This window comes from Ursus maritimus, unplaced genomic scaffold (assembly GCF_017311325.1).
Source record: "Ursus maritimus isolate PB19 unplaced genomic scaffold, ASM1731132v1 scaffold_19, whole genome shotgun sequence".
Taxonomy (NCBI): domain Eukaryota; kingdom Metazoa; phylum Chordata; class Mammalia; order Carnivora; family Ursidae; genus Ursus; species Ursus maritimus.
Window position 1 is genome coordinate 30,489,894 of NW_024424341.1, and position 24,213 is coordinate 30,514,106.

Genomic DNA, 24,213 nt, shown 5'->3' on the forward strand with positions numbered 1-24,213 from the left:
GGAACAGCATTTTTCATTTTGGTAGGTTGGTTCCCACACTTTGATTCCAGCATCCCACAGGACTGTTAAAACACATTCAACATTTTATATTGGAGTGAACATATTTTTGGCTCCCAAAGTACTCATTTTGGTTCAATCCATAGCTGTACGGAAAGGCACGTGAACTTTATTTAACTTCCTTTAAAGAATATAGCCATGGATTACTTGGATACTGATATATAGTTTCATTTTGGAAAATGAACGTTACTGCTTATTGTGATTTTAAGTTTTAAAAATCACTGTGTTCTACTGAGTCTGGAAAGGTATGAAAATGTGATAAAAACTGACCAGAAATTTGTCGATGTCCCCCTGCGAGCAATAAAGTATAATTTAAAATTAAAGTCATTAACCCAAATTCTTTTAAAAGATAAAACAGACATAATACTAGGTTTCTAGATTTGATTTTCTTTTTTTTAGCTGCTAACATAGTTGCAACTTTTGAATGAAACCATAACTCCTTTAAAAATACAAGCAAGGCATGTCCAATTAATCATATGAGTTTCCCTCTAGATTGTTTTCAGACAGGCCACATTCCTAAGATGTTAATTAAAGCTTTCTTTCAATCTGTAAGTAGAATGAGTCCATAAAATAAGATTCTGTACAACAATAGCTAAACAAATGTGACCTTAATCTACAGTGGCAATACTACGACCCATATTAATAGATATTACTATAGTTCTTATTCTGTTCATATGAGAATAAGAAATTATTTTTAAAAAAATACATATCTGGTTGAACCTAAGGAAGACTTTGTTTTTATAATTTTATTTAGAGTTAGCCAATATTTCTCCTTACATTTTGACCTATTTGCAAGGAGGTGTCTGTATTGCAAGGAGACAGATGACGGACCTGGCCAATTTTGGAGAACTCCATCTCCAATTGAGGTCCTCCCACCATTTCTCAAAAACAGCTGCATCAGGAAAAATTGAGGATCTGGTGAACACTCCAAAGATGTAGGGGTCGGTCAAGGCGACACAATTCAGATGAATGAAATAAGGAGTTATGTTTAAATTAAGCAAAACATAAACAAAAATTCTTAGCCCCAGGCTGGGTGCACTGTTCAGTGACAAGGTGTCCATTATCTGGTTGATTTGATCAAGGCAGACAATGCCAGGGGGTATTTTAGGTGCCAAAGATTAAAGCAAGAGGGAGCTCTGTTATCCTGCCTTGCCCGCTCCGTCACTTCTCGTCTTATTCTTTGTTGTGGTTCTCCTGTAGATATATATTTAATGGCAAACCTTAAATTACAGGCAGAATTGTGAAAGCCCTATTAGAAAAGCTTTGTGTTTACGAACAAGACTGGAGAGAGAAACAAGGACAAAAAATGGTTGCTTGGCACGAAGTAGTGAAACACGTCTTTCTCCCCGGGTATGCTGCGCGCTCTGTTCTGACGGCCGTGGCAGCCGCCGTGAGAGGCACCTACCCCACTTGGTGACTTAGGTCGTTTTGCAGCCACAGACCGTGGTTTGTGTGCATTTGCTCAGAGCCCGATCAAAGGCCTCTTGGCAAAACTACTGAAGCATTGCTGCTCTAAAACGAACAGCTTGCAAGCTAAACACAACTCTCCGAAGAAAAGGGAACTTTCCTGAAGAGAAGGAAAAGAAGTTTCCGGCTCAGATGCTTGATAGGAAAAAGAACATTAAAAAAAAAAAAAGTGTGAAAAAAATATCCAGAAACCTTGAATCAGAATTCCACCTCTGTGCGTTAGATTTAATGAAAGTGTAATTTCAGGGGCTGGATCCATTGCTGAGCTCCCAACCACCCTCAGTCCAGGTTTTTTTTGTTTTGTTTTTTGAGATTTTATTTATTTGAGAGAGAGAGAGAAAGAGAGAGAGAGAGAGACAGAAACAGAGCGTGAGCAGGGGGAGGAAGCAGAGGGAGAGGGAGAAGCAGACTCCCTGCTGAACAGGAAGCCTGAGGACCGGAGATGGTGACCTGAGGCAAAGGCAGACTGACGCTTAACCAGCTGAGTCGCCCTGGGCCCCTTTAGTCCAGTTTGACTTGGAGTTCCTGCTGTCCCTCCTAAATGAAAGAGTTGAGCGCGCTGGGAGAGTATTTCCTAACTACAGCTTCTCTCTGAGTAAGTGATGTGAGATCTCTGAGGGACCTCCCACCACACAGACAGAGGTGACAGGACCTAATATCTCAAGTGACAAGATGATAGGAATTTAAATGAATTTAAGTCATGGTCACCATCTAGAACCAAGGCTGCAAACTCAAGTATCTACCGGGGCCACAAGTTCCGTGTTGCTAGGCGATACCCAAGTCTCTATTTTTATACGACATCACGTGACATTACAGCATCTGTCCATTGTGTTTCTGTATTACACAGACACGGGAGCTGGGTGTGGCTGGCAGTCACCAGTTTGCTGGCCATGGTCCGAGCTTTAGATTTTTACCAGTTTATGTATTTATTTCTTTTAAGCAGGCTCCACACCCAGCATGGAGCCCAATGCAGGGCTTGAACTCACGACCCTGACATCAAAACCTGAGCTGAAATCAAGAGTCAGATGCTTAACCAACTAAGCCACTCAGGCGCCCCCTTGAGATTCAGACTTTTAAAAAATATATATGTGAAAAGTTCGGAAGGCAAAGTGATAAGAATTGTTACATGGCTGTGACAGGCGCTTTGTAAGCATTGAACTTGTCTTCCATCATCCTTATAATAACCCTAACACTTAGCTAGTATTGTCTGTCCACTTTACAAACGTGGACATTAAGGGACACGGATGTTAAGAAATCTAACCCGATAACTTGTTCACATTATGCAGTTAGTTAAGAATCTGTCCTCTTAACCATACTAGGTGTACGACATCTGATTTAGAATCCAAAGTGACATGTTTTTTTCCAACGGTCTTCTACTCATCTTTCTTAGTAAATGTTTAAAGGCGGTGCCTTAAATAATAATAGTTAAATTAAGCTCATGTTTCCTTCATTTGAGAAGAGAGCAGCACGACCAGACTGAGTGGAGACATCATACTTGCAGAGGGAGGGGCGCCTGGTAATCTGGTACCTCGGGGGTCTGGTAATCTCAGCCCTCAGCAAGTGGTAGCCAGCGTGACTTCGACACAACCTCAGGCAAATCGACTGGCTCTGAAAGCTGCGATCGGCCCCACTTTACAAACAGAGAAGGCAACCTCAGAGACACGGACGAGGACAAGGAAAATGAACGTGTGACACTTGTCTCGCAGAATCCTCTGCAGGTACACTGGCTGATTACTATCCATGAACTTCTCTTCTCTTCCCTCCAAGGGAATGACAACTACACAAGTAAGGTGGTTTGCTCTGACTCAACCTTTCTTGGCGTTCAAGCAAGCGTTCTTTCTCCTCTATCATCCTACGTCCGACGCCAGGTTACCGATGTGAATAGCTACAGTGGTCTATCCAAATGGCAGACGCAGACACTATGGAATTATCTACAACGTGTTCCTACTATATTCCTTAGCATTCATGGCAGTCAAGTGCAATGCTGAGAGGCAGGCATCTAAATTTGAAAATCTGTGCATTCTCTTAGAGACCCATTGGACTCCTGCCCTTGTCCCCAAAATGGAGATGCTGTCTCTTCCTCTTTGCACTTTGCAATGTAGCTTATTAGGAAAGAAATCTGAACTAGAAGGACAGGAGTTCTTCAAGCTAGCTCAAAGTGGGGCCGTCACTATAAATACAGCAAGATGCACCGAGCAATAAACAAAGAGAAGGAGCTTACTTCAACGACCAGTGTCTCGTTGGTGGGTCCTGGTGCATACAGACGTTCTGGGTGGTTGAAGGCCCGCTGGTATTCAAACACGGTCCCAGCAAAGGGGAACTCCCCAGGCCAGTCGATGCTCCAGCCCCCCGTGAGGTAATACTTCTGCTCCAGGCTTCTGACCGCAAGGTAACTGGAGGAGAGCTGCAGCTCCTCGATCTCAATGCTTCGGGCCCCCGCTGGAATGGTGACTACTGGATAATATTCTAAATGGGAAGAATAGAACAGTGCTGTTTTCCATGTTGCACACTGGAGAAACAGGGCTAAAAATGCTCTGAGACATAGTGATGTCCACTTTTACAGAGTGGGGTTGTTGAATCATGAACAGACATTCATCCCTACTCTATGAAGTGCAAATAAATGATCAATTATTCCATTTTCCCAGTGGAAGGAACACCAGAGAGAAAGTGTGGTTCCCTTCCTAAGCACGTGTGTGTGGACAGAAGATACACTCTTCTTTCCAGAACAACCAAGGCCACGAAACTCAAGAACGCATTTTAGCATTAATATACTTGGAAGAAGTCTAGAGCCATGGTCCTCAATAGCGATATTCAGGAAACAGGGCTCCAGGTTTCATTTTACTCAAGATTTGTTTAGATAACGGCTACAAATATTCATCTGATGTCGAGAGTGTGGATCACGATTCACGTCCTGAACTGTAAGTTTCAAAGTCCGTCCTTTGTTGAGCAAAGGCCTGTGGGACATCGGACTAAACTGCAAAGTAAAAGGCATTTGATGGACACATCTCAGAGCTGCATGTGTGGACGGAACTCCTCTCACTGAGAAACCACCCACCCTCCCTTGGTCTTGCAAGGTGTCATCGCCATCATCCCGTGTGTGTCACGCGAGCTGGTAAACGGCTCGACCATGGCCAGCTTGACCTAAACGTGCTCGGCAGCAAACCGCAGCAATGAAACGGCATGCAACTCTTACCGTTGGCTTTATGCTGGTTGAGGTACAGGCCTTTATAAAACTTGCAAGTTGAATTATCCCCTTTGCAAACACCACATGCATCCAAAACTGCTTTAGAGCCAAGTTCATGATCGCATCCCACTGGCTGTGACAAAAATAAAAAAATAATACCCACAAAGTGAGAAAAAAATCAGAAAAGCCAGTGGCTAAAAATAACCAAGAGGTTCGTGGGTCTCTGCCTTCAGAACATTAGGAAGCTAGTACAGCTTTAGGGTTAAAAGCAGCGTCTCAAGTTTGGGGGTTCAAATCCCTCCTCTGCCTTTACCAGATGTGGGACTAGGGAAGTTATAGAGTTCATCTAAAGCTTGCTGAGACCCTACATCCGGAAAACTGGAATAAAAAAGTCACTGCTGTTACTAATGGCAGGTGAGCTGATTTGGGCCAGCTGAGCCCCCCACACGATTTCCCCCCCCCCAACACACAATGCAATTAAAAGGAAGACTAATTGGCAGGAAATAGTACTACGGTGTCAAAACGCATCTGTGAGGCTGTGACCATATACTGAACATACTTAGCAAACATGCCATGGAAGCTTACTACTATTTTTTACATTCTTATTTAATTTTTGCAACTACGGCGTGTAGTAGAAATGCCGTTATCTCCATTGCATATGCGCAGAGCCGGGTGAAGAGGAATTAAGAATGTCGGATGGGGGGGCGCCTGGGTGGCACAGCGGTTAAGCGTCTGCCTTCGGCTCAGGGCGTGATCCTGGAGTTATGGGATCGAGCCCCACATCAGGCTCTTCCGCTATGAGCCTGCTTCTTCCCCTCCCGCTCCCCCTGCTTGTGTTCCCTCTCTCGCTGGCTGTCTCTATCTCTGTCAAATAAATAAATAAAATCTTAAAAAAAAAAAAAAAAAGAATGTCGGATGGGGTCTTGCAGAGAGTCAGTGGGGATGTTAGAGATGGCGCACATATCCAGTTTGCAAACATTGGCCTTTTCCCCTAAGCTGCCTTGTCTCCAGACACAGAATCTCTCGTACTACTTCTCACGGTGCACATTTGATATGAGGAAACACAAGCAAGACCACACATTCCAAAATAGAAATGGCCTCTTACTTCACAAATCCCGTCAATACAAACGTCGTGTTTGTTTGGGGAGCAAGGAGTTCCGTCTTTCACCTTGCTGGACATTGCAAAAAAAAATTCAAAGTTCTCAGCCTTGCAGTACAGTTTACACCGATCTGCCTCTAGAAGCAAAAAGATCAAGACAGGACGTGATCAGGAGGAAATCACAGGAAAATGCATGATGGCCAAAAGGATGAGATAAACTTATTTAGAAAGCTATCACGACTAAAATGGGAAATGTTACACCATTTTGGGTGTGGGTGTGGGCGTGCATGCATGAAAGCACATACCCATGCTTATAAAAACAGGAATCCCATTTGCAATTCATATAAAACTGCTTTCACACACAAAAGTTTAATTTTTCTAATTCTTAGCAATAGCCACAAAACACACAATTGATGGGTTAATACAGCTACTTTCCTTGGTTAGCAAGTATTTTAGGCTTTACAGGACTTACGGTCTGCTAGTGACAAGATATAAATGAAGGAACATTTCCGTGTTCCAATAAAACTTTATTTATAAAAACAAACAAAAATTGGTCAGATTTGGCCTGCAGGCCATAGTTTGCTGACCATGATGGAGGACAGGGATTACTTCAGATATTTATTCAGGCAGTTAAAAGAAAATATTTCAGACACTTCGGGGAAAAAAAAAGGAGGGCATATGGTTTATGTTTATAAAACATATAGAGAATAATCATGTCATGAAAAGGAAGAGGAAACAAATAAAGTAAACCTAAAGGCTAAAAAATGTAACTTTTATTGACCATAAAGTCCCTGAGAAGTTTCTGGTATCACAGGCAAAAAGAAAAAAAATACTGTATTTCTACGGAGCTCGTTATCAGAAAGGAGTTATGCCAATTTCCCAAACACAAAGCGTTCTTCTTGGCCAGCAGCTCCAGATGACATTTCTCACGGGAGCCCGTGCGTGGGCGACACCACACAACGGCCCTGACAACAGTGTACAACACACGTGTAAACAGTTTGCAAATCGCTGTGCTTCATAAAACCTCTCGATACAAGACAAAGTCAAAACTTAAATGTGAAAGCCGTTAGATTATCAGGATCCAACTATGCAGATGTGTCGATGGAGGAAAAGTTTCTCCTTTACCCAGAAATTTCTTTTAACAGCTTTATTAAACACTTTGTAATTTTTGCATCGGAGATTATGGAAGACGTATCTATACCCTTTCTTTTCTCCGTCAGGCCCAGGCATGAACAAGTTCTAAAAAGTTCAGTTTTACCCACAGAGGCTCTGGGGCAAGTTTCTCAACTGGTCTATTGGAAACACAGAAGGGAGAAAAAGAAATCTCACTACTGTTAGACAAAGACTGTCTACACTTACAAATAGTCTTCCCCTGTTCTTTCCCAACCTGCAGGAATGTCACCAGACCTTCAAATCATGGTCAGTGTTTCCCGATTCTAAGTACGTATCAGAAGGAGAAGAGGGAGAAACAAAAGGCCTTAATTTTTCCATCTCCTATGCTAGCATGGGAGCTTCCCGGACTGGGTCTCTGTTCTACTCCGTGTAGCTACTCCCATGTCTAGCAGAATGGCTCCCATGCAAGAAATGCTCAGTGAACATCCGTTGAGCAAATTAATGAACTGGCATGTTCCTTACTCAGTAAGGCTGCAATTATATTAGTGAAAATCTTTTGAAACCGAAAAACATTTCTACAAGTTACAAAATCTATTTGCTTCACTGTTTCCTCATGTACTCAACACAGAAGCTATTTAAAGGGTGATCACAAAACACATTCTGTAAACACTGTGTCTGAATGAAAGACACGATGTGGGAAAGACCAAGGAGAATCCAAGAAAACAAAGCAAGGAACAGAAGGGGAAGTGAAAAATGAAGGACAGCAGGGTCTGGGGGAAAGAGCCATATGTAAGAATCACGGAATGATGGGAACGTTCAACCAAGGGAACAGAAATTTGAAGACACGCTGGACTTGAAAGCAACTGCAGGTGTTCTATCTAATTGTCCCTGGGAACCTGTTTGAGCAGTGCCCTTCCTAGATAACGCTCAGTTCCTGGTAGAATGCCTCCAATGATGGAGAGCTGGCCACTCATAGAGGGGAAACACATCCATTATGGACAGTTAATATTTCTTTGTTCACTCATTCATTCTGAAAATTAGTATGTGCCAAGGGCTGTTCTCAGATGCTGGAGGTCCGAGCATGCTCCTAAAATGGACAAAGGCTTCGTCCCGTGGAACGTAAATTCTTACGGGGAGAAAGAGAATGAATAAGTGACTATATGATATAAACTCACGCCTGGATAAGAGCTATGAAGAACAAAGCAGGTTAAGGATTCAGAGGATGACATGGAGAAAGGATATTCTGGATCTTCAAGGATAACCCTTGAACTAATCCTGTCCTCTGAAGTGGTTTCAAATAAATCTAAATCCTTTCTAGTTATTATCTCTGAATGTTTGTAGGTACCTGGTTTCTTTTCTCCTTTCCTTGGTAAGTTTGCAAATTATTCTATTGGAGAATTTTTTTTTAATGACGGTATTCCCAGCTTTATCATTGAAGTCCAAGAGAAAAATGAAATGGCCTTTAGACGAGCTAACTTTGCAAGCACACATTTGTTCCATAAAGCAAGAAAGAGGCGTACCATGAAGTCTCACTTTAAAAAATGGTTTAAAACTCATTAAGAAACACCACACCTATTATCTCTTAGTGCAATTTGAAACACTGGAGATAATAAAGGGCTGAGTTTCTATTTTAAAAAAAGAAACACATATAAGTAGACACTTATAGATTGCTCATTGCAATTGCAGAATTTTCATGCCTGTCTCTCTCTGTGCTTTTGGATAACCAGTCGTGACCCAAAAGCATACAGTGCTCCCACGATGGCTGGGCTGGCAGTGGGGAGAGCGGCACTCCCACCCCATTCCGTGCTGTGTGCGGTCTCTAACTCCGCTGGCTTCTCCGTGGTGATTGACAACACGGGTTCACTTTGAGCCTCTGCACAGCTACAGCCCTCAGTCTTATTTCCCATGAACTGCCACTAAGTTCAGCGTCTTCCCGTTCTACCCACGTGCCCTTAGGGCCCCCAGGAATCCTTTCTCAAGGGAGGATGGCTGATATTTGATAAAGCAAGGGAATAGAAATAATAGAAAGCAAACAACCAGAATGGTGACAGCATAGTCTGCAAAGGGAACAGAAAGTGCATTAAATGTGCACATTACAACTAAAATAAATGTTTTGATACTTCGGTAAAATAAAAACAATTCAATTTAAAAGGCAAAATACAAGCCAAACTTTAAGTAATAATAAGTACTAGGAACCCAGTATGGAGACATTTTGAAATTCACGGCTGTGTGTGTGTGTGTGTGTGTGTGTGTGATGCCCTGCAAACAGGCCTTCCCATGCATGTAATCATCTAACATGTCAATTGCTGAATAGGGCATCTCTATGGGGCATATATGGTTTCATGGGTTTCTGGTCTGGACAATTCATACCAATTCCAATTAACATCCCTGGGAGACTTAATTACTGAAATGTCAAAGGTAAGTTTAGAAACGTAAGTACATTCCAAACACACGAACCCTTTGACTTACAGATGTGGGGGACAAGGGGTGTCTTGTGGAAAAAAAAAAGTATGGAAAAATAAACAAAACCTATGGAAGTGAATGAAAAACTGGGTCAGGACGGGTCTAGGCGGTGACGTCAACATCAAAACTGTTACATAGGCCGCGATTTCTCCTGTGTTCGTTCACATTACTGTCCACATAGAGTCCTATTTGTTGGAGGTACAGAGACCAAATTACCTTCCACTTTGGTATAGGGTTTCCACTGGTAGAACCATCCACGGAAAGGTTTGCTGTTATACTCTGCACACTGCTGGGCTCGGAAATCCAAGCTATTTTCATTACAGGGGTCAATATTGCACAGCTGATAGATACGGCTAGAACCTGGACAGAATTTGCCACCATATTGAGGCCTAAAAATAAAATGAAAGAGCTTTAGTGCAGACAGAGGGCTCACTACCAGGCATGAGCAATAATACAAGGGGGGGACGGTCAAGATGAACATTGGCAGAAGGCATGCAGTGTAAACAAGCTACAACAAGAACGGAAATAACGCAGTAGACGACATGCCGTGTCCCTTCTTGAGTCCACGGCAGGAGAAACTGACAATCAGGGACTTGCTCTTTCTTTTCCCCATATGGCCCTTGGGGAGGCACCACCACCGCCCAGCAACTGGAACTGCCATATTAGCGAAATCTGATTTGTCATCTCTGATCCCAGTGTCACATTCTGGCCGTTTCCTGAAAGAATGATGAAAGCATATTCCTGGCACTCCTCACGTTACCTGTGTTAGGGAAATCTGTAAATGCACGTAAATGTTCTCATGAGTGTAGACAGATGTGTGTCTGTGTGCTACACACACCCCACCTGGTATCAAAGCTCTGCAAATGTGCACCCAACCTACTCCCAGCTCTCCTCCCATTTCGAAACACCCCCAGCTTCCTACAGGGTGCTGTCCGCCTGTCGCTACGTAGAAGGTCAGGACACTGAAGAGAAAGAGCAGGGGGCCCCATTTGCCATGTCCCCCCATCCAGCTCTGTCAATCATTGAGCCGATGTTCGGATTATTATCTGACTATTCTGTATTTTACTCCAGTTGATCCTAAACTGTGAACAAAAATTCCCTTGTTTTCATCTGCATAATCACTTTTTAACTTTGTAGGTGGCCTACTCCTCTCCTGCCAAGCACAATGGGAAATGGATTTCCAGCGTAGGGAATCCCATTAGAACATAAATAATTATGATCTAATGGCCGGCTCTTTAAGCTCTTGCTAGGTAGACTGCAAAAACCAGAAAGCAACATAAAGGGAAAAAAAGGAGCATAAACCAAACTGAAAATGACCAATAACAGCTTATCCAGCTTCTTCCAGGCACAAAGCAATCGCTTTTTCTCATGCCCACTTTTTTGTGCTTTTCTCCGAGGGCTAAAACCCAGCTATGGATCATCTCATACAAAAGCTCAATGCAAACGTGTAACATGAAAGAAGCCTCCAGGTTAATAAATTTATGTGATTAAAATTCCTTGTCTCTTTAGGAAGCACAAGAATGCTATAAAACACCCCTGGATTTGCTTCAGCATATTTTATCAAATCCTCGTGCAACTGCACGCTAAGATGAATTCAACAGAACCGGGAAGTGTCACGCCGCCAGAATGAGATTTTTTTGCTATTTCAAAACACTCTGGAGCAACTACTTAAACATTCAGCAGCCATTGTGCTAGATCAAATCCCTGACGACTTCTTAAATCATTATCTGAAAAGCACCTAGAAAAACCTTAAAGGGCCCTACGATAGCCTTATTATTCCTGGTCATCTTTACGAGGCATATTTAAAACTCTTAGTTAAAAACATTCTGTCTGAAATTTTACAAATAACGTTCCCTGAGACTACTCAGATTCAACAAAGTGCAAGAGGACCACAGGTGTCACTTTTTCAACTCAGAAACCATAACATGGAAAAGATCTCGAAACTTCCACAGCAACCCCTCATTTTGTAGATGAGGTGAAAGACCGCTGAGAAGGCTCATGAAACTTGCTGAATGGAGATCACACAGCCAGCAAGAGACAGGGCACGGCTACGCCCCATATCTTCGACTCCCCAGGATCCTTTCCCTGACCCCACTCTGCCTGCGTTTACCTGAGTGAGGCAGCGGGGGCCAGCAGGGAAGAGGAAGACAGTCAGGCATAGTGGTTAGGGAGCTGACCTTTTATAATGAGGCCGATCTGGATTTAAATATTCTCTGCCTCTTCCCAGCTTATCTTTAAGCAATTGTGGTTAACCTCCTGACCTGTAAAATGGGGGCAACTGGGATGATTAACTGAGAAAATGTTTGTAAAGAATTTAAGGCTGACGAAGTAAGGAAGCAGCCCAAGTGGCCATCAGTAGAAGAATGGATAAAGAAGAGGTGGTATACATACACTGGAATATTACTCAGCCATCAGGAAGAATGAAATCTTGCCATTTGCAGTGACGTGAATGGAGCTAGAAGGTATTGTGCTAAGCGAAATGAGTCAGTCAGAGAAATACAGAGAAATATGAGCTCACTCATATGTGGAATTTAAGCAATAAAACAAACGATCATAGGGGAAAAAGAGAGAGAGACAAACCAAGAAACAGACTCTTAACTCTAGAGAACAAACTGATGGTTACCGGGGGGAGGTGGGTGGGGGGTTGGGGGGATAAGGGCTGGGGATTAAAGAGTACACTTATCATCATGAAAAAAATAAAGTAAAATGATTTAAAAAAAAAAACCCAAAGGTCACAAAATAAATGAGATACAATTTTCAAAAAAAAAAAAAAAGAATTTAGGGCTGAGTTTAGGGCAGAGTCAGCACAAATCAATCATAACTGTAAAATGCTTTTTGCTTTTAATGACTGGCAAGAATTTGTACTTTTCCATCAAATTCTCAAAATACAGGTACATTTTTCTGCAGCTCTAACCAGGAGTGTTAGGATAAATTGACAGAAAATTCTACCATGACATCTTTGGGTGTAACAAGATTAAAAACAAAAATATAAACAGTCAGAAAATCAATGTCTGGGAACATGATTTTGTCCTTATATTAGACCATTATAAAGGATACTCATTTTTACTTCTGCATAATTTATCATGTCCTGGCTACAAATGGTTACAATATTGGCTGGCTGATCAACAGAACCAGGAAGGGAGCTCTGTTTAAAAAAAAAAACAAAAACAGAAACAGAGAGCCAGACAGACAGATGGACTCACTCCTGGGTCCCTCGACTTTCTCAATAAGAATATATGATGGGAAGACACAGAAATCAGTGTTTTTTAAAGCACACTTGGCTATTTTGAAAAATCACCTGAGCCTGGAAATTACTGGCTGAAAAATGCACTGGAGATTTGAATCAATTATTATTCTAGAGCCATGACTCTAGTGGTCTATTATTTTTTTCTCAAACAGACTTGCATTTTAGGAAAGTTCTAGAATGCCTTTGCATGTTTCATTTTCACTACTTAAATTTTTGCAATTAATATTTTTGACCGGACTTTAGAGAAATTCCACTAGGCTCCTCCAGACTGTAATAATTGAACAGTCAGGGAACCAGAAAGTCAGAGGATTAAAACTGTGGGCTCCTGGTCTGACTCCACCACTACCAGCTTGGTGACCCGGGCAAAGATCGCTGCTCTGGGACCCTCCGCCTCCCCTGGTTACTCATTCGTCAAATAACCCGATTAGACAACAGGGTGCCACTCACGCATCTGTTGTAGGTAGACTGGGAGGGAAGGCTGGAGAGCTGTTTCGAGGTTCCTGAGGCATAGCAGAGCTCAGCAGAAAAACGTCCACTTCAGGGGTGCCTGGGTGGCTCAGTTGGTTAAGCACCGGGCTTTTGGTTTAGGCTCAGGTCATGATCTCAGGGTCATGGGAGCGAGCCCAACATCAGGCTCTGTGCTGAGCATGGGGCCTGCTTGAGACGTTCTCCCTCTCCAGCTGCCCCTCCCCGCACTTGCTCTCTCTCTGTCTCTCTCTCTCTCAAAATAAATAAAAATAAAAATGTCCACCCCAGACATGGGAAAGAGAAGAGCCATACTTGTGTGGTACCAGACACTCCAGAACAGATAACCTTTAAACACTTTTGAAGTTGGATCAGTCCCCGAATCAGCCAGGAGTAGTTCATTTTTATGAAACAAAATACATTCTGGGAAAACCATCATTATGTGAAATAAAAGCTCCTACTGCTTCTCACATGAGAAAATGAAACTAGTTAGGTGGAGTGATGTGAACAGACCACATGTTTGAACTGAAGCAAAGAAGAAATCAGTGATTTAAAATGGGGGGTGGGGGGTCGAACCCTCAGTTTTACTACAACAAAGTGAAATAAGAACAGAAAACAACTAATTCAATTGCCTTGGGACAGCTGTGAATGTACTTGTTTTATTTGTGAGACATAATTAAACACTATCCTGAGGAGCCTTCATCTTGTTGAAAATGATAAAACAGCACCAACTGGAACTACATTAGTGATGCTTTTATTAGGCATTTCTAAAATTACAATGTGATATTTCCATGAACAATGCCCTATTACAATGAGAGTTCTCAATCCCACAGATACGAGAGAGGTTTTAATTTAAATCTCAGGGGTGTCATTCACGCACTTTACCAGCACAGCTATGAAATTAGGTAATCTATTTCTTTCTTGGGAAAACACTGAGCTGTAAAATGTTGTGATGTATGAAAACCAGATCCGTGAAATTGGCTGAAAAAATGAAAAGTAATATAATGATTTTAAGAATTCTTATCCAAATAGGGGCTACATTCGAAGTACGAGGAGGGTGGTTTCAGTAATCGGGTATTAGCTGGAAGTGCATCACAAGCCTGTCTACCATCCCACCTAGTTACCGGATCCGAATAAACCAGTGAGTTTCAGCTGGGGATGGCTTTGCTTCCTCCAGGACATTCATTCAGTAGTCTCGGGACAGATTTGGTTATCACGGGGCTGTCGGGGAGGGAGCACCACCCTACTGGCATCTAGTGGGGAGAGGTCAGGGCTGCTGCTAAACATTCTGCCATGTCCTGGACAAATCCCATAACAAAGATTTTCCAGCCCAAAACGTCAATAGTGTCAAAGTTAAGAATACCGTTAGCCTGATATCCCAAGGAGCGCCTAGTAAACCACGGTCAGAGCGTCTTCCGACCCTCTCCTATTTTGGAACAAACTGGCCTCTTGAGCCAGCTCAGGCTGCTGACTCAGACGAAATGCCAGGTCTTTTAAATTTTCCTTCTGCTCCAGGATCATTATTTATTTTAATTCTCAATCCACCAAACATTTATGCGATGCTTATAACACGCCAGGCACTTTGTAGAAGTGCTTTGCGAATATTAACTCAGTTGACGTAGGCACTCTCCTTATCCCATTTTTTACCAGGGAGGAATCCAGAGCAGGGAGAGACAGTTGTCTTGGCCACACAGCTGGAGAGAGGCAGGGCCAGAAGGCAAACCTAGGGTTCTGGGATTAGGAGCCTGGGTTCTTGACATTCGCACTATACCACCACTCAAACAGGGCTGTGGAGTGAAATTCCTATTTTCCAAGGATCCCTCACGTTCTCCTCTCTCTACCACATTCTCCAAAGTCCAGTTTCGTCAGTAAGGCCTGTCTCCCTGCTCCCCTTGCTTTCGAGGACCCATCCTCAGCTACCCTGTACTCCTACTCGAGTTTAGGATGAAAGTGATAAAAGCCACATGGGCCCGGGATCTGTTTGTTGAATGCCCACTGGATGCTCCGAGGTATGTCAGGCATTCTGCAGACCCAATGCTAATCCCCCTAAACCTTCAAGGGGGCATCACTATCTATCTCCATCTTACACATAGACTCAAGCTCAGAGTTCAAGTGAACTTCCCAGAGTCACATAGTGAATAGGTGGCAGACCCAGGATTTGCAGTCCCATCTCGCTCTCAGACCTGGGCTCTGTCTACATCCCTGTGCCAATCAGGAAGTGTGCATCTCCCGTGGGTTGCACAAGGAGGTGAGAGCAGAGAAGAGCAACATAAAACCCCCTTCGTTTTAAAACACAGATGGCAGTTCAGAACCCCGGTACACCCGGGCCAGAGCGTGCCCGCAGGTGATCAAAGGCCAGTCTCCATCTGTAGACATTGCGATTAGCCCTGTGTTCTGTTTAAAGAAAACGGAATTTGTTGTCGGTATCTTAACAGTCGGGAAATTTCACACACATTTTTTTGGGATTTCTGGTTTCTCTTGAAAAGTCAGGCAGATCTGTCAACACGTGTTGATGTACATTCCTGCAAGGCAAAAATTAGCATACTTTCTCCAGTTCATCAGTTTGAGACACACACACACACACACACACACACACACACACACACACACACACATTCCACTGGCCAAGCTTCTCTGCTCGACAACACAGGCATTTGATGGTGTGACTGTGCGGCTCGAGTTCAGATTCAGAAAGGAGCTCGGACTATCACTAGAGTCTCTGGTCCTCCTAGTCACACACTGAGTAGTTCCTTTGTTGTTTTGGGGTTTCTGACCGCCACACCCCCACCCCCCCTAGTTTGGTCGCGATTCACCGGAGGGAAGGAAGCTGCGCTTAAACCCAACACGCAAGCAAAACAAAAGCAAAACAGTGCATTCTTGCCTTTTCCGAGTACGGACTTTCTTTGGAGGCTTACTTGGGGTTATTGCAGTGTCTCTCTTGATACTTGACTCCTCCGCCACAAGTTCGCGAACACTCTGACCACTTGGACCAGGCAGACCACTGGCCGTGGACGGGCCGGGGCCCGTGCTCCCCGAACTTCACACACTGGCCTTGCCGACACCACTGCGGAAAGAAGGTGTGACACGGTTCCTGTCAGAGTCCACGTGCGGACAGGAAGGAGAGGCAGACACCTGCCCGTTAACGGGGAACACGAGCATGTGGGCAAATGGGAGGGCGCAGGATACCCCGGCAGAATTCCCTGGCCGGCCGCACTTTGCCAGCACCTGGTCACTCTGCACCTACCGCGTGCGATGTGAAAGGCTGGCATCTAGAGGAGGGGGCACCTGTCACCAGCAGGCGAGGATCATATGCTTTGTGAGCCGTTGAGGTGAAATGTTCAGATAAGATTCCACCCAACAGCCAAGGGAGTCAGCGCAGGCACAAGGACCACGGAGCCGCCCCTGACATCGAGCAATAAGGCTGCTTCAAGAATAATGTGGGTCATTCACTCAAGGAGAACCAGGCTTTTTCAGGTATGAGCACGGAATTCATCATTCTGATGATCTCATCATAAAAAGAGATACAATTATGCAGGCATTTTTGTTTATCCCCAGCCATCCCTGTGGAGCACTTCTCAGGGAGCTCCAATAGCTCTCGGTCCAGGCAAATTGCGCTCCTAGATAACACCCTTTGACCTTGTGTCTGTATGAAAGATCCGTATTCCAGACCCTCGGATGACTGTGGGCTCTCTGAGTGTCTTTTATGAATTAGCTCTGGGTCTTTCATTCGCCAAGGCTCTGATTGAGCCAGGGCAAGACGGTTTTCTGGGCTAACCTTTCCATTTGTTTTCCTTTGCAATATATTCCAGGCTTTGCTGGTCATCAATGTCCTTGGGGTTTGCATAAGCCTCTGGTAGTGGTTTTATTCCTGCGGTGCTTTTATTATGAGCAAGTTCTGCGTGACTTAGCGTAACAGCACACTTTCCTAAAATCCTCTGCCATGAGATCCAACGGGTTGGGGTTTGGACCACGCTGGGTTCTGCCGAGGAGTGGGGCTTCAGTTACAGAGTTAGGGGGAGGTGGCTGGACTTTCAAATCTTCACTTTCCCCCCGGGATACATTTGGCTCCTTGGCTGTTTATTGCGTTGTGAGTGCACTTTGCCCAGGTCAAGATACTGCTTCCTTTCTTTGAATTCTTGCCGCGTACGGATTGCTTCTTGTGTTTTTCATTTGTCTTTTCCCTGGATTAACTGTCATTTCAGAGTTTGCATGAACTCATATAACACCATTGAGCACTTTTAGGGGGAAAGCAATTAATTGGTCACCCGAGGATTTTGTCCACTGTGAGCAGGAATGAGAATCTTCCCGACCAGGAATCCCCGGGACTCTCCTGGCTGAGCTCAGCGGCGGACACAAAATGACAACAGCCAACAATAACAGCAGGGGCTGCACTTCATGAAGTTGCTTCCAGGTGCCAGAAGTAGTGCCGGCCGGGGGAGAGGGAGGACTCCCCACGCACTTTCTAACGTAATCCTCCCCAAGCGCTAAGGAGTTAATAACTATTTTCTGGATGAGAGCAATTTAGCAAAGAAATACTAACACAGCTACCCAAGCAGCCACACAGTGAGCTGAGGCTCGATTTCAACTCCGTCACTGAAGCTCCTCAACAGGATACGCATACTTCTCGCCTCAGAGGCAAACGCCCCCCTCTAGGTCTTAACCCTAATTTCTTTTTTTAAGAAATACGGTTTTTAGATCTGTTCCAAACCTTCAATTAATTTAACTTTCTTTTATTTCCAGATTCATCCTAGTATTGGCTTAGGTTGCTAGCAGATTGTCTCCTCTGGCTTTTTCATTCAGTATAGAAATCAGAAATAAATACATAAAACACACACACACACACACACACACACACACACCCTCTTCGGATCTCATTGCAGAGGCTTTTAGGAAAGTGTGAAGTTATGCTAAGTCACGCAGAACTTGCTCATAATATGCATATGTTAAATACGGTGTGTGAATACACACATGCAAAATCCACATTTACAAAATTCTACATATAAAATTGTACCTGTCCATCCATACATAGATATGCACGTCTTCGAATTTCAAGTTGAGTGGCCGTAACTGGGCTTTTAGGACCGACAGCAAACACAAGGCTTTCTTTCCTTGCACGTGTAACCAGATGGACATGTGGTTGTTCACATCCTCACATGTTTACTGAACATTCATGGTCCAAATATCATGAATGACCAGGGACTAGAGAGAGATGGGCAAGGACTCAGCTAGGTCCCAGCTACAAAGGAACAAAACACGGAGTAGCTGCTACTCTGTAGGGCCCGTGAGATAAAGCATGAGGCACAGTCCTGGCCTCACGGAGTGTGTGGTCTAATGAAGAGCCAGTTCCATCCCCCAGCGGAGGGAGAGTCCGAGGACCTTCCATGTGGATGCTGTAATAATTAAACTGGGGTGATGATGGACAGAACTCATCTGAACGCTTTCTGCTGGTCGGGGGCATCCCCCATGCAGTCAAGGGGCGTTCCCGCAGTATTTAGAACTGCAGGCTGGGTCTTTTAAAATAATGAGGTGGGGGAGTGGTGTGAGGACATCTGTTTTCTAACTTCTGGCCTGATGTGTCTCAGGTTACAGTAACTGCAGTCTAATCCAGGGGCATTTTCATGCCCATGGACCCACATCCCTGGTGTATGTAGGTAATACAACTTTAGCCCTATGCCACTTGGCACTTACTCTCCTTGCTTAGTATATCAATCTGTTCTTGTACACCCTCTTATGTTTAATGCTGGTGCTTCCATGATGAAAAAATACCCACTAACCTTTGAGTGGCGAGTCCTAAATCTTGATGCCCTAAAAATAAAAATGACAGGGTGCCTGGGTGGCTCAGTCAGATGAATGGCTGCCTTCCTCTCAGGTCATGATCCCAGGGTCCTGAGATCGAGCCCCTCATCGGGCTCCCTGCTCAGTGGTGACCCTTTTTCTCCCTCTCCCTCTGCCCCTAAACCCCCACTCATACTCCCCTTCTCTAATAAATAAATAAAATCCTTAAAAAAAAACAAAAAAAAATGACTTGAGCAGTACTTATATGTTCAAGGAATTACTTCACTATTTCACCTCATCCCACCTAGAACATTCTATGCACATTGTCAATGAGAATCCTTACTGGAATTTCCTAAGACAGGTAGCTCTGATGGAAAGTTGCACATAATACCTCCATTTTTTAAAAGCAGCTTAGTTTAAAAAAAAAAAAAAAACCAGAGTTTAAAAATGCAAATCTTTTAGGAGATGTTGAATAAATGACTCAACAGCTAGTAAGCATTTTGTGAACACTCGTCAATTTTTGCGTGCCTGTAGTTTTGCCTTTATCGTTAGCCTCTCACTGGAAGCCCCTCTCCCATCCAGATGAGGAGCCTCAGTCCACGCTCCGACACGCATCCCGGTGTACGCACTCACCGCACTCCATTCTCAGTGCACACCTGACCCCCAGCACCGACGGCAAGTCGGGGCTTAAAGGAGGTCCGTTTAAAAACAAAGTCAAGAGTTACTGGCTTCTGCACAGGCTTCCCCACTGGACTGGGAGTTCTTGAAGAGATAAAACTGAATTTTGTTCGTCTATGTATCCCCAGAGCTTCCTGTCTCTGCTATCTAGCATCGGTAAGTTGTGCAACCGAATTCACTTTAAGTGACCGAGTCTTCTCTACGGGCTCGTGCTGCCTCGAGAGAGCCAAGAGCAGAGGTCAGAGAACCTGGAGCATCTCCACGCTCCCCTCTCTCACAGCTCTGGATCATGGTCTTTCAAAGGAATGCACCAAATCTGGGTCACTTACTGCTCCATCAAGTGTGCCTCTCCCTCCACATGCTACTAGGAAAGGAGAAAAAATGCCAGAAACTAATATACGAATGTTCTTCAGCCAAAACACAGAAATCTCCCATATTGGAGATGGTTCTGAGGGTTGACCGTACTTGGTGGCTGCTTTCTGGTACAATCGAGACAGAGACATGGCTTACCCTTTGCTAGGAGTCCCGCTAAGTGACGGGACTCCACCGAGCATGTCAGAAACTCAGTGACGGGTCCTGCGAGGTGAGCAGTAGAGGCCCTGTATGGGGGAACAGTCCTTCCTTTGCTATAAAGGGGACATCTGCTCCCTGACGCTTTTCTATACTGAATCAAGTTTAAAAGGCAAACAGTATACAGTGAGAGCTTCCACCTTGTTGAAATAGAAATATTTCATCTAAAAATGGAAACCAAAGGCAGAAAAAAAAAATCATCCTCAACAATTGAGCCAATTGGGTGACATTAGCATTGAGTTTTTATAATAGCTGCAAAATAATTTTGGTTAATTTAAAGACAAGTCAGAAAATGTATGCGGCCAAGGCATTCCATTCAGGGGTCCCAGTACAAATAGTTTGTACAATGGTTTGTTTCTATGCATTATCGTGTTTCCAGAACTAAAAACTAACAAGTACGCAGTTTACCATACTCAAGCCACAAACGGTCCCTTCCGCCGCAGGCATAAACTTGGTCTCACACCTGTGGCCCACTCGATGGCACCAAAGTGACTTGCAAATGTCCTGAAAGGAAAGAAGCAGCAGCTGGTAAGGGTGTTGATACAATAAAAACAAAAATACCCAAAGCTTTTGTACACGATATTGTATTTTGAGGTGGCTGAAATGAGACGTGATCCAGGAAGTAGAGGCAAGTGAAACTGTAGCTGCAAGGTAACCAGTAATGGGTTGTAGCAAATATATCAGCAGGAAGTTTCTATGCTACCTGCATACTTGTTTAGTCATGATGGGGAGGTAATAATAGTTCACTCGGGACCATTCGGCTTGAAACTAAGAGACCTGGTTTGTAATCACCACCACCACCACCACCACCAGTGAAGCAGGAGAGGTCGAGACTGGAATCAAGCACATCTGATTCAAATCCTTGCCCCAGAATTCCAGGTTCCGCGCCCAATGGACCTGTTCTAGAAGTCTCTGATGTGCAGTTTTCTCCCCCGGGCAAACAGTGATAAAAGGAGCTCTTGGCTTTCCAGGCTGGTTCTCAAGGATAAACGGTAGAAATGATCACCATCATCACCTTCCTTCTCTTTATATGAATTTTCAGGCATTTTGACAATTCTCACACTAGACCATGAAAGAGTTTACCTCTCATGCCAGACTGTGGTGGGCAGAATACTGCCCCCCCGCCAAGGGACCACATCCAAATCGCTGACACCTTTGACTTGCAGTTACATAGCAAAGGAGAATTAAACCTGCAGATAAAATTAAGGTTGCTAATCAGTTGACCTTGAGATGGGGAAACTATCTTAATTTTCCAAATGGGCCTAAGATAATCACGAGGGGCCTTAAATAGGGCAGAGAAAGACGGAAGAGAACCAGAGAGAGGACAGCGGGAGGAGGACGAAGGGGGATGTTGCTGCTTTGAAGATGGGGGGAAGGGGCCATGAGCCAAGGAACGCAGGAGGCTTCTAGAAGCTGGGGAAGGCAAGAAAATGGCTTTTCTTCCGGAGCCTCCAGAAGGGACACAACCCTGCCAACACTTGATCTCAGCCCCGTGAGACTCATTCCAGATGTCTACCTCCAGAACTGTAAGAAAATAAATTTGTGTTAAGTCACCAAGTTCATGGAAAGTGAATTAGAGCAGCCGTAGGAAACTAATACTCTTACCAACACCATTTAGTGGTGGACACTAGACTAATTCCCCATATAAACTAATTTAGATGACGGGACTGAGCAAACTACGGACACGTTCAAAGCCGCCAAGTGACACAGCTGGAGGCAAAGGCAGGACTCGCACTGGCCTGATTCCAGCCAGAGTCCTTGACCACTGCTCCCTGGTCCTGGATTTGCCAAAAATGGCAGCTGGAAAGCTCTCAACTTCTCTGAGCCTCAGGTACCCATCTATAAAGCGAGGGGACCGAACCGGATTCTTTCCAGCTCAAACAGCTGAAGTTGCTACTCAGAATTATGTCATTAAGGGAATGTCAAAATCATGAAATGTCAAAATGATTCCACTTTGTTTTCCACAGTCTATTTACTGGGATAGACGTGTGAACGTGTACACTTGGGGGGAAAATATTAACAACCAGGGAGGAAACAAAATGACTTTTGTGGTTACTTGGTGTGGCCCTGAAAATTCCACTAACCAGGCACCCAATTCCCCAAGCCTTCCAGTTAATGTAGATTTCACGGTAAGACAATATGGCAAGAACAAGCTCAGGGGTTATTTCACAAAGAAGTTTCCACAGAACCAAGATGAGGAAACACGGGGAAACCAGAGATGTGTGCAGTGAGCCCGATCTTGCAGACCACAAAGCCCTTCCCCCCCAAAAAGAGAATGGAAGGGCATTCAGGACGCTGCTGGGGGACCACCACCCACCTGTGGCCCCAGACATGTGCGCCACACATACCATCACAGCACTTTCAAATCTCAAAACAGCTCCTAAGACACAACAAGTCAATGTTTCCCACAGACGTGGACCTGCCACTGACATTAGTAGAAAGCATGAGGCAGCCTTCCAACAAGTGAATCAGCTGCCTCCTCTCTGTGTGCTCTCCTCCATGTATCACCCTGGGCCTGAGGGGAACAGCTTAATGTGGAAAAAGACTGTTGACATCAAAATGGAGAAATGAGAGGTAACCATTGAAACCCAGCCACAGTTAGAAAGGCTTTCAGAATTAAACCGTTTCCCTCCCGACAGCCAGCAGGCAGCCATAACAGCCGCCGAAATGACCCCGGGGCAGACCCAAGCAAAGGAGACCTGGATTCCACAGCCAATGCCAAGCCACAGGGCTAAGGAGAATGGGCAGCTGGAGAAGACCGGGAAAATGAGGCAAAACACAAAAACACAGGATTCCAGAGTGAAATCAGACAGGCTGTATGAACATGTTATTTCTTTTGTGGTGAAGTACATAAGTCAAACGTAATTATAGCCAACTACATGCTTTGACGACCATGAGAGTCCTCTGAGAAAGCTCCCTTTCAAAGTAAACAGAAATGGGAGTTTGCACTTTTTTTGCTTGCTCTTCCCTCTTTTTTCCCCCCAGCATATTCAACTAGCTTTTTCTTATCTGTAATTCCCTAGACTGAAGTCATAATTTAAGGGAAAAAGAAATAACCACAGAGACTCCAGGTCTCGTGTTGCCTGGATGTGATTTTTAAGGAGAGTCTCCACACTAGGCATTACTCTGTCCTGTCAGTCATCGACCATGTTGTCCTGTTGTAATCCAAAGACTCTGAAGGATGCCCCTTCAAGCGAAACCCGATGTGCTAAAAATATTAATGGTCTCTGCATATCAAACTTTATAAACTACCGAACACATCCAAAACTAAATTCCCCATCTGTCCCCCCAAACCTATTCAGCCTCTTCCAGCTCATGTTATGACACCCCATGCTTCTGGTTGCTCCAGCCAAAAATCCTAGAGTCATCCTTGACTCCCCTCTCTCTCCCAGAGAAGTCATTCACTCCTGCTTCCTTGAGGAGGAATGAGAAGGGGACAGATGCAAAATCCTCCACTTTATGAAAAGGGGGGTGCTAAAGAAATGTTTGCTTTAGTGACCACTGTAAATTCAGTAAAGGATTCCGGGTATCTGCCAACATGGCGGGTACACGCTATGTATCCGCCATCCACGGAGGCAAGAGGCACCCCTAGTCAGTTATAATACGGTACCACAGGTTTATTATGGTCCATAGAGGGTGCAGATGGAACCTGGGGGAAAGGAACATTTAAATCTGTTGGGGAAAATAGGAGGTAACACTTGCGCTGAATCCTGGACCACAATAAAAGATGATTAGGTATTTGTCACATGGGTGACCATGCAGCATTCTAGGGTGGGAAGCATGTATACAAAGACTTGGAGACATGAAAGAGGGAACGGTTTGAGAAAATACAAGGACATTAACATAGTTGGAACATAAGTCCATGGGGGAAGTTAATAAAAGATGAAACCTAATGTAGTCAATTTATTAGATTGCCAAGCAGGTACAATTTTAAATTGTAATTTTAGATTACTTTAGATTTAGATACTAGGAAGTTTCTCTTTATTTTCCTTTTTTGTGTGTGTGTCAGAGAGAGAGAGTGCACAAGCAGAGAGAGCAGCAGCAGAGGGAGAGGAAGAAGCAGGCTCCCCGCTGAGCAAGGAGCCCGAAGCTGAA

The 24,213-nt window shown here is 44.2% G+C and overlaps 1 protein-coding gene across 1 annotated transcript in view; it reads right to left on the reverse strand.

The window, feature by feature from the left end:
- Nucleotides 1-24,213, reverse strand: part of ADAMTS18 (ADAM metallopeptidase with thrombospondin type 1 motif 18) — a 145,638-nt gene that overhangs the window by 34,427 nt on the left and 86,998 nt on the right. The window contains exons 11-16 of the mRNA XM_040634362.1: nt 20,527-20,622; nt 16,011-16,159; nt 9,600-9,772; nt 5,814-5,944; nt 4,718-4,841; nt 3,746-3,990 (exon numbers count right to left, since the gene is read on the reverse strand). Coding sequence (XP_040490296.1) covers nt 3,746-3,990; nt 4,718-4,841; nt 5,814-5,944; nt 9,600-9,772; nt 16,011-16,159; nt 20,527-20,622 — 918 coding nt within the window. The remainder of the gene's footprint in view (nt 1-3,745; nt 3,991-4,717; nt 4,842-5,813; nt 5,945-9,599; nt 9,773-16,010; nt 16,160-20,526; nt 20,623-24,213) is intronic.